At 34.1% G+C, this 10,787-nt stretch overlaps 1 protein-coding gene across 1 annotated transcript; it reads right to left on the reverse strand.

Moving 5' to 3' along the window:
• Window positions 1–9,634: 9,634 nt before the first annotated feature.
• LOC147472954 (auxin-responsive protein SAUR78-like) lies at window positions 9,635–10,528 on the reverse strand. Its single transcript, XM_086588022.1, has one exon. The coding sequence runs from the start codon at window positions 10,449–10,451 to the stop codon at window positions 10,077–10,079; it is 375 nt and encodes a 124-aa protein (XP_086444148.1). The 5' UTR covers window positions 10,452–10,528; the 3' UTR covers window positions 9,635–10,076.
• Window positions 10,529–10,787: the final 259 nt, after the last annotated feature.

Here is a 10,787-nt window from a genome sequence, read left to right on the forward strand (position 1 = left end):
TTGAGTTACTGATCTCTTTAAAAATAGGTTTGCCCACACATTTAAGGCAGACGACATTAGAAAGTCGGTAAAATCTTTGGATGATGATACTAGAGGTTTGGGGTTCGAATCCTGCCAGCATCAAAGAGTTACTGATCTCATTTAAAACAGGCTTACCAATAATAAAAAAATGCGATTAATCGGCGATTTAATCAGTTATATCTTATGTATATATTTCACACTTTCAAAATATATAATAATATAATCATACAAAATATTTCTAAATAATTATCCGAGATGCAATAAAAAATATCAAATTTTCATAATCATATCTAATCAACTCAATTTTAGAGTAATATAGAGATGTCAAACACAACAATTATGTTAAATATTTAAAAGAATAAAGAGAGAGAAGAGATAATATATATTAGAGAAATATTACAATGATTTGTATATTTAACATTAAGTTAAGAGAAGAAAATAAGTTAACTCTTAGTTGTGTGTGTTTATTAGGTTCTATTACTATTAATACGGTTTAAAATTTCAATTTGTTAATTTTGCGTATTTTTTTTGGTGGGGAACCGATATTTTCAATAAATTTTTTCTCGGTTTAGTAAGAAATCGATAATCTCGGTCAATTAATCGGTCAATTCGGTTCGAGAGAAAAGTTTAAAAATCAGTAAAAATAATCGGAATACAAACGATACGCAATTAATCGGCCAATATAACCGATATTTATAGCATAGGCTGCAAGATAAGACATTGCGTTGTCGATAAAATTTAAATAAATAAAAAGAGACACGAAATAATATGGGCCAAGAAATCAAAGTGAACCATGAAGACATAAAATTCTATCATGTGGCAAAATGACAACTGAGTGTACCAACATGTATAGGATCTTTTTCATATATTAAATTGATCGCAATACAATCACCAAACTATTAACACTTCCAATACCCATACCATCAACTCAAAGGAAAACCATTTCGTCACCACCACGGAGCATAACTAAAACTATTACCAGAAAGACAACTATGCGCACCTTGTAAGTTGTAACCTCAAAAGAAACAGTATTCACTCACTCTCCTTTTAAACCGGAACTGTCATTCCGTGATCGTCGTCATTGCCATATCAAGCGCCCGATATTCTAAGGATGCGAATGACCATATAAAAGCAATATCTTTGACGAAATCTCTCTTTTCTAAGATGTTGTCCAACTTTTAGTTTCTTCTCTCTACAACTCTTCCAACCTCCAATGGCATTCTTATTGCCTATGATCAAACCTACTTCTTTCTCCAATTTAATCGGTTATATCGGATGTATATATTTTACACTTTTAAAATATATAATAATATAATCATACAAGATATTTCTAAATGGTTATCTGAGATGCAACAAAAAAATATCAAATTTTCATAATCATATCTAATCAACTCAATTTTAGAGTACTACAGAGATGCTAAACACAATAATTATATTAAATATTTAAAAGAATAAAGAGAGAGAGAGAGAGAGAGAGAGTATATATTATAGAGATATTATAATAATTTGTATATTTAACATTCGTTAAGAGAAGAAAATAAGTAAATTCTGAGCTTGGTGTGTTTATTAGGTTTTATTATTATTAATACGGTTTAAAAATTCAATTTGTTAATTTTATGTATTTTTTTGGGTGGAGAACTGACATTTTAAATAAATTTTTTTCTCAGTTTAGTGAGAAATTAGGCGGTCAATTCAGTAATTAAATCAGTTTAGTGAAAAAAATTTAAAAATTGGTAAAAAAATAATCAAGAAATTGGGCTAGAGAGTCTCATTTAAAAAAAAAAACAACTCTAAAGCCCTATCCATAATTTTTTTGGGTTTTAATACCCCTACATTGTTTTTATTCGCCATAAGTGTTTTTTTTTATAGAAAATCTTTAGAATCTAAGCTTTTGACTCGAGACTAGGTGCCACCAAGTTATTTTTAATATAAATTATTATCTTTTCACCCTTCCAAAATAACTACTTGTAGATAAGATAACTACCGTAATAAAGATTGAATAAGATAACTACTTTTAGATAAGATAACTACTAGAACAAAAAGAGAGTAGATTTTGGGTTTGAATAGAATTTAGCAAAAAGTACGTGTATTGCTCCAAAAGTTAAATTTGACACTACTACTGTTTTCATCCTAATGTGGACGTTATAAACTTATACATTTTAAAATGCAGATGCACCATGTTATAAACTTATATATTTTAAAAATCTTGAGATGCACCAATGCTTATAAACTTATATATTTTAAAATGCAGATGCACCACGTTATAAACCTATATATTTTAAAATGCATACACACCACAATGATTTTAAAATACAGATACAAAATGCATTTGATTATTTATTTTGTGGGTTTGATTAACTACTATTAAATGAAACGGGTTGGTTTAGAGTTTATTGTTTATAAATTTAGAATATAGGGATTAGGGTTTAGTGTCTTAAGGTTTAGGGTTTAGGCTTAGGGTCTAGTTTATAGGGGTTAGGGTTTAGTGTCTTAAGGTTTAGGGTTTAGGCTTAGGGTCTAGTTTATAAAGATTTTGGGTTTAATGTCTAGTGGTTTGGAGTTTAGACTTAACGACTAGTGTCAAATGGAGACATAATATTTTTAGTTTTTCATTACCTAAAAGCTAGCTAGTCATGTAGGGTGTACTTTCAGATAGCATATGGGCCACTCATATAGCACAAGTCTTGGTATATTCTGTTGAAGAAGTATTGTCCAAGGGCTCTCATTCCTCAAGACTCATACACTCGATGCACTCTAGATGCCCTCTTTTCATTATATGTGAATTTTTTGTGTGAAATTTAATTTTTTATTTGTATCCCACTATATTACTTTCTAGATAGTCGGTTATGTTTGTTTCAAGTGAGGATATTTTCGCCTATTCTTGGTAAAGTTGGATAACAGGTGGTTAGTTCCATATTCTGGTCAAATTGGGGTATTAAATTCTAAACAAATTTAAGAGGAGTCTTAGGACTACTAAATATTTATAACTAAGTCCTCTAGACTAATTTTCTGAAAAAATAATCAGATTAAAAGCGATACGGGATTAATCGGGTCAATATAACCCATATTGATGGCATAGGCTGCAAGCCTGCAAGATAATATAAGACATCGTATTGTCGAAAAAATTTAAATAAATAAAAAGAGGCCCAGAATAATATGGGCCAGGAAATCAAAGTGAACCATGAAGACATAAAGTCATAAAGTTATATGACGTGACAAAATGGAGTGTACCAACATGTATAGACTCCATATATAAAATTGATCGCACCTTGTAAGTTGTAACCTCAAAAGAAACAGTATTCACTCACTCTCCTTTTAAACCGGAACTGTGATTCCGTGATCGTAGCCATTGCCATATCCCCCGATATTCTAAGGATGCGAATGACCACATAAAACAATATCTTTGACGAAATCTCTCTTTTCTAAGATGTTGTCCAATTTTTAGTTTCTTCTCTCTACAACTCTTCCAACCTCCAATGTCATTCTTATTGCCTATGATCAAACCTACTTCTTTCTCCAGTTAATAGGGTAAGTTTATTTCCTTGTTTTATGTCCTTTAGCTATATCTGAATTTTATATTATTCTTGTTTATAGTCTTCTTATTGTTGGTTACATGCATCTCGATCCTGCTTAACTGTATGGCGCGACATTTGAGATTGTTTCATATCAAGATTGGATCTGAAGAAGATATAAATACCTTTTACGTATTTAGTTTTTGTTATAACGAGGTGCTAAACAAATGTATGTGATCGGACGAGTTGCTTATATTGGGCCACATGACATTTTCAGTTCTAGAATTATTTCGGCGTCGTGGAGATTTCGGCGTCGTGGAGATCATTGGACAATTTAACTAAGTCAGGATTTCATACATTCTTATCAAAAAACAAAAGAAAAAGGATTTCATACATTGTCTAAGATAATAAAAGATCGAATACAATTTTCAAATTTTGAATGGTATATATGGTTTTTTGGCATGCCAAAACTTTCTGTAAGATAGTATTCTATTACAATTACGATTACTATGTAATTGATGAATTGATAGTTATAAGTGCTCTTTTCTTTAGTTCAAAGATATGAAAACAGGTTCGTGCATGACACTAGAGACAGAATTTTGATTAGAACTTCACCACTTTTTATTTACCCGGACAGAGCTGATTTATTGTTCTGATTCTTTTGGTACGTTGTTAATCATGGATGATTCCAATATGTGTATGAATGAAGATCTGATAGGTTCGTCTCATCTAGAATCAAGCAGTATACAATTGAAGTTGGTAAACTGATTGATGCATCTCGCCATGGCTGAGGATGGGAACCCCAAATTGACTGGAATTCGGCAGATAATCCGGTTAAAGGAGATCCTCCAAAAGTGGCAGTCCGTAACACTTAGCCCAAAGAGTAACAGCCCGCCACACCAACATGAGAAAACCCTTGCAGGCATCTCTCCAGCCATCAACAAACGCTTAAGAAATACATACATTGCTTGTGATTCTGATGAGGAGGGCTGTCCTAGCCCAGAACCACCACCAGATGTCCCAAAAGGATATCTGGCAGTGTATGTTGGGCCTGAGCTTAGGAGGTTTATTATTCCAACGAGCTATCTTAGCCATCATATGTTCAAAATGCTGTTAGAGAGACTGAGGAGGAGTTTGGCTTCGACCACAAGGGTGCACTCACTATTCCTTGTGAGACCGAGAGACCTTCAAATATCTCATTAACTGGATGCAATGCCACCCCAGTGTCGATATTCATCTTGAAGACGATCCTGGTAATCCCTCAACTTACACTTCAATTCTTTCTTTCTAAGTTAACTTCTAACAGAAGTATCATGATGGTGTTGACAAATTGAATATGCTAATGGCCATGTTAATATATTTACATGATAAGTAAATGAAATGAAAACTAGTAAGACAGAAACTTAATGACACCTAGGATAGACTGGCTGAGGCTTATCAACGATATACTTCTGAGATGGCTTATCAGCAAAATTTAAAATCCATATCATTTTGACTCGAAGTTTTTGTATAGTTAGGATTATATTATTTCGTTTTATGATGCACAACAAGACCATCTAATACTATTTTGACCGAGTTAATTAAGATTTTGTAGAAGAAGATGCTGAAGATGCAGAGGCAAAGCATGATGCAGAACAAAAACAGGACGACACAGAAGAATAAAGGCTTATGGGCTTGTACAGAAGTGCAAATTAATTTAGAAAAGTTGCTTTGCTGGTGTTCTTGAGATTTGATTGATTTTTTATATTTTTTTCCCCTTTTTATGATCACAGGCAATAGGACTTAGTTAGAATTTTCGAAGTCGAATGTTTGGCCAGAAGCAGAGGAGAGGAATTATGAGTGAATCTCAATCCCTGAATCTTTTTAGCATCACATTTGATATTATATGAAAATTTTGACATATGTATGTGTTGAAACCTTTGTAATGTTTATGTGACTATTAACATGTTTCGATTTACCATTTCTTGTTTGTAGGATTTATATATTAAGTTTTATTTTTTCCATTCTATTTTAGATGCTATTCGTATGTATTAAAGATAGATGAGTACTCTTTGAGAGATATAACTTACTAATAATTTTTCCCAGTAATATTATGGCATGTCATTTTCAATGATATATGACAGATGATTGTTCATGTTCACGCCCTTAAGAGACAACTGGAATAAAATCTTGCAAGGAACTAGAGATCTCTATTCTTCTTTTTCGCTCAAAACCAAGATCACATAAATGTTGTTGTTAATAAATAATAATCATTATGTCATTCGGTAGTGTTGATAGAGATGTAAATATATTATTTGCAATCAACTTTGTGGACACGGCATGCTGCTTCCCTATTCAAAACTATTTATATAAGCATTTGAACAAGTAATCAAGTGATGAATATCACATCACACTAACGTAGTTTATCAACACCCTATTGTAGTATAGTTAGAGTCTATATCGCCGTCCCTCTTAGTACACAAGGACACATAAATGCACGGCTTTATATATGCATGGCTATTGGTTAAGTTGGAGACTAAGAAGCATGGCTATTGGTTAAGTTGGAGACTAAGAAACCAGGCGAGCTCATAAGGGGTTATAGTAATGGGTGTAAAAGCAAGTAAGTTGAGCAAGATCATGAATGGAAATAGTTACAAACGCTTGAAGGGGTCTCCCTTGGCACCAAGAGGATATGTTCCAGTGTGTGTCGGTGTGGAGAACGAAACAAAGTGCTTCATGGTCCATAGGAACTCACTTCGCGAGACTGAGTTTGTTGAGCTTCTCTACAGATCTGCAGAGGAATATGGATTTCATAATCAAGGCGTCCTTAGGATCCCTTACAACGACAAAGACTTTGAGGAATGGATGATCAAAGCAGCAAGGAGAAGAAGGATGTTACGGGTCCTACCGGCCTAGAAACTGAACTATAGGAAATTCTTATTAGTATATATGCATGTTTATCATACAATTCTATAGTTCAACTTAATTAGCATGTTAGTCATGTTCATTAACTGCGCTCTTGGGTTTAGACAGTGGTACGGTGTAATAGCATTGATTGATCGAAGTCATTTCTCCATTCTCCAGTAACCAGTTTGTAAAGGTAGTCTGCTTCAGTCTTTATCAACGCTAACCAAATGTACATATACAGTATATCATATATTCATATATATGTTTATTGCCACAAAAATGCTTGAAGAACACAACTTTTGGAAGGAATTGGTTCATCATAACAGGTGCTTAAAAATAAAGAGATCGGCCTCCTTGCTTGGAGATGGTTTAGACTTTAGAGTGTTCAAGATATATAGACTTTTTTATGTTTTTTGTTTGCAACGCAACTAGATAGGGGTCATCTCAATACTTTTTTTATGAGAAGTCATCTCAATACTTATTCAGTAGATTAACCAAAAAAAACCTCAAAGAAAATTGACATCATCTTGGAATTTAATTACTTCATATAAATAAACCAATAGTCCACACTCCACACACTCGAGATTTACTTAATATAAATAAACCGTACCAATAGTCTTCTAACACTGTCCATGAAAACCTCTAAGAAATGCGACAGTGTTCAACCAAGACAATAGTCTTTTCGAGTTTTTGTAGGGTGCCCACGGAATAAATCTTGTTACGACTTAAAAACCTCTAATAATTGGCCGGAAGCATTTTTGGCAGAGTCATAGCCTATTGCCGACTTAAAAAAATGTCAGAAAACATCGAATGTGAAGGAAATTGGCGTTATTATCCGAACTTTGAAGTAGGGTAGACCATGGTTCGGAATCGGATTGGGAATTTCGCTTGAAATACTAGCTTAGATTATAGAACAATTTGGTACATGCCAAACAGCCAAAGTACCAGTATCGAAGTCTCTGGGGTATGCAACGTACTGGATCTCTACATATACAGATACATTTTGCACAAAATTTCTTTTTGGAGGTAGACTAAGACTTAAGAATGTGTAGAAGATCAAATTTAGCTGACAACATGATAATTATTGTTCTATCCATATTCTAATTAGCAACACAAAAGAGAGCAAAATTCATCTAAAGACAAATATAGCAGATTTTGAAAAACCCTATACAATGCACAAACAACAAAATACAAACTTAGCAGTTTGTTGAACCCATGCTTACTCCCACGTACACCGATATAAAAAGAAAATGTAGGATAGAAGAACGTAGTTCGATCATGTTACTTTCGGCGAATTTTTGTCCATCTAAATTCATTAGAGGAGACCAGAAGGATGATGAAATAGAGACCAGGTGATGTGTGTGATATGATTCGATCAATTAACTCCAATGAAGAAAGAACAAAAGGCATGACACGTGAATCTCAGAGAAAAGAACCCCAACAACCAAACCGAACCAAACCAAACCAATGGCGCCTACAGCATTTTTCTTATACCATTTGCCAAGTTGCTGGACCTTTTTCAGTCCAACAAAGGCAGCATTTTTTTGTGTTTTTTTTTAATATTACTTGTTTTCAGTTTGTGTAATATGTAAGGTGTAAGTGTAATTCATTGGTAGAAGATTAAACAAATTGACACGATTTATTTTTAACCATTTAATTGACGTGATTCCCCAGAAATTTACTGATTTCTATTTACTGATTTCTTTTCTTCATCATATCACTTTTAGAACTTATACATAGTTACATACATCCATATAGTTCAAGATTTTGGAATCGTCGGAATTCCAACAAATCCAAAAACTGGAATTCCGGTCCTTATTTCCCTATATTCTGAGTGTATTTCAAAATTTTATATTTTTCGAACTTTTAATCCAAATTTCAAATTTCTCAAAAATCGAAATATTTGATGAAATTCCGAAAATTCCATTGAAATCACGAACTATGATATGATATGAACCCCAAACCTATGATATGATCACCCAAAGAATTTAGCAACTTTACTAGTTGATGAATGTGTTTTCTACTTAAATTATGTATATTTTCTATATTTCTTGTGGGCTAATATAAACATCCATCCAAAGTCCAAACTAAGTACAATGGCTGCAGAGTTCGTTAATTGAGCCCTCAAATCTCAAAATAACTGCGCGTATGTTTGAGTGTGATTGTTTTTCTGGGGAGAGGAAGTGTGCGCTGCAGTAATACTTACGAAAAGCCCTCCAAGCCAAAAGGACCATGACAAAGGATTGAGTCCAAAATGAAGCATATACAGCTACACTCGCTCTTATAGCTTCTTTTAGGGCTCAAAAGCGAACATTCTCTGTAAGAAAAATTCAAAAGAGGCATTGACTTTGAGTGGATCGAAGCTAAAGAAGATTTTCAGTGTGGATTCTAGTCAGTACTTTGTCAAAAATCATGCACTTTTTTGCAACATGGATTTGCACTTACTCTTCTTTACAACGGTTTGTAAATAATACCTTTTGCCAACTTGAGAATATTACTCTGTCAGTCTATCCTTATGTTTCCATGTTTGCAACATCTAACACTAGTCTAGCAATCTAACAGGGAAAGTCCAAACTTCAAGCAACTAATACATTACTTTATAGAACGAATGTTCATTACATAAAATTGTTGTATGAGATCATAAAACCAGTGGTTATGTTACTTATAAGCATGAAAGATGTTAATAAAGTAGGGAACTAAGTAATTTGAAACTCTCTTCCGGTGATCAGATTACAAGTCCTCGCAATTCCAACAAGATAAATGTTCATTCTTGTACATATATACAAGTTCAGTACTACAATGACGCCATATTTTCTATTAGTAGACAGCGTAACCGTGAAGTAACGTGCATTGTAGATGATGAATTATTGAATTGAGATGGTACTATAACTATAAATATCAAATTTGTCTGAATCTCAATCTCCTAGATAGAAGACTGGCATTCATCTTTAGCTATGGAGCAACCGTGCATAGTTACATTGCCAGTACTAAAAGTCACGGCCGAAAGAATTTAAGGAATTGCTATGGAACAAGCTTCGTTTGCAGTTATAATGCCAGTATTAGAAGGTTCTGAAAAGAATGTAAATTGTAAATGACTGCTGGTTGACTGGTTCCGATGAATATATTCAAAATGATCAGAGCTCGAAACAGAATTGGTAGAGTGCTTATATTAATGTCTTATAACTCTGTACAAATATGACAAAAAACAATTTGCATTTTCCAAACGAGATAATTTTATTAAATACAACAATTAATTTGACAGAATTGATGAAGGAACGACAACAATTAAAACTTCCCATCAAGTTCACTAAGATAGTAAATAGGTTAATCCTCAGCGTTCAATAGGAACTTTTACATCCCTCAAATCAAATCTCTTAGGCTCTCTCTACACAGCTACCAATTATTGCCTTGAAATTTTTTACAAATTTCTAATGTGTGATTAAATTCTTAATGACATAATAACTCATCATAGACATAGTCATTCTTCGTTGTTATTTCTTCGTGGCCAACTTAACACGCGTAAGCAGGTGCCAACTAGCAAAGTCGGTAAAATCTTTGGGTGATGATACCAGAGGTCTGGAGCTCGAATCCCGCCAGCATCAAAGAGTTACTTATCTCGTTTAAAACAGGCTTACCAAACCAAAAACCAAAAAAAACTTAACACGCGTAAAATTCAACAAGTTCATCCAGGGATTCCGGCTGTGGATCAGCATTATCAAGCATCCAAAGCAAATGTTCGAAAAGCACAACCTCGCAATCTACGGTGAACTCATCCGAGCCACTAGACCGGCCCACGAGTTCTCGAACAAGAGGATTTTCAATAACATCGGCTGCGATAAGGTACCGTCTTCGGGATTTTCCAACGTAGACGGCGTGAAGATCACCAGAATGATTCTTGTCTGCTGAGAAAGAGTACTCGTCTTCTGAAGTTGCTGCTGCAGAGATGCTGGAGTTGGAACGTCCTGCTTTACTCATTGAGTTCCATTTCTTTAGAACTGATTTCAGCTTCATTAACTTGCCTCCTTTTGCCATTTAAATAGACGGAGTGTTAACGGAGGAGAAGTGGGTTTTTGGCTTTTAGAAGTGACTTTTGAGAGAGAAGGGGAGTGGAATGTGAGAAAGGGGAGGGAAGGTTCGTGCTTATAAAACAAGGGAGGGAAGGGTAACTTAGGAATAAACAAATATTGTTGGGCCGAAATTCGTTGTGCGGTAAATTTTTTAGGCGTTACGTGAGGGGACCATTGGATTTGTAAACCCAGATGCGTTTTTGTTATTCTTTCATTTCTTTGCAACTTGTCCGTGCAAATACATACATTGGAAATAGAGATAACTGTAAAATCCACTACAAGCCACGGAGGCTCTAAGGCT

The sequence above is a fragment of the Coptis chinensis genome, unplaced genomic scaffold (assembly GCF_015680905.1).
Source record: "Coptis chinensis isolate HL-2020 unplaced genomic scaffold, ASM1568090v1 utg617_pilon_pilon, whole genome shotgun sequence".
Classification (NCBI taxonomy): Eukaryota; Viridiplantae; Streptophyta; class Magnoliopsida; order Ranunculales; family Ranunculaceae; genus Coptis; species Coptis chinensis.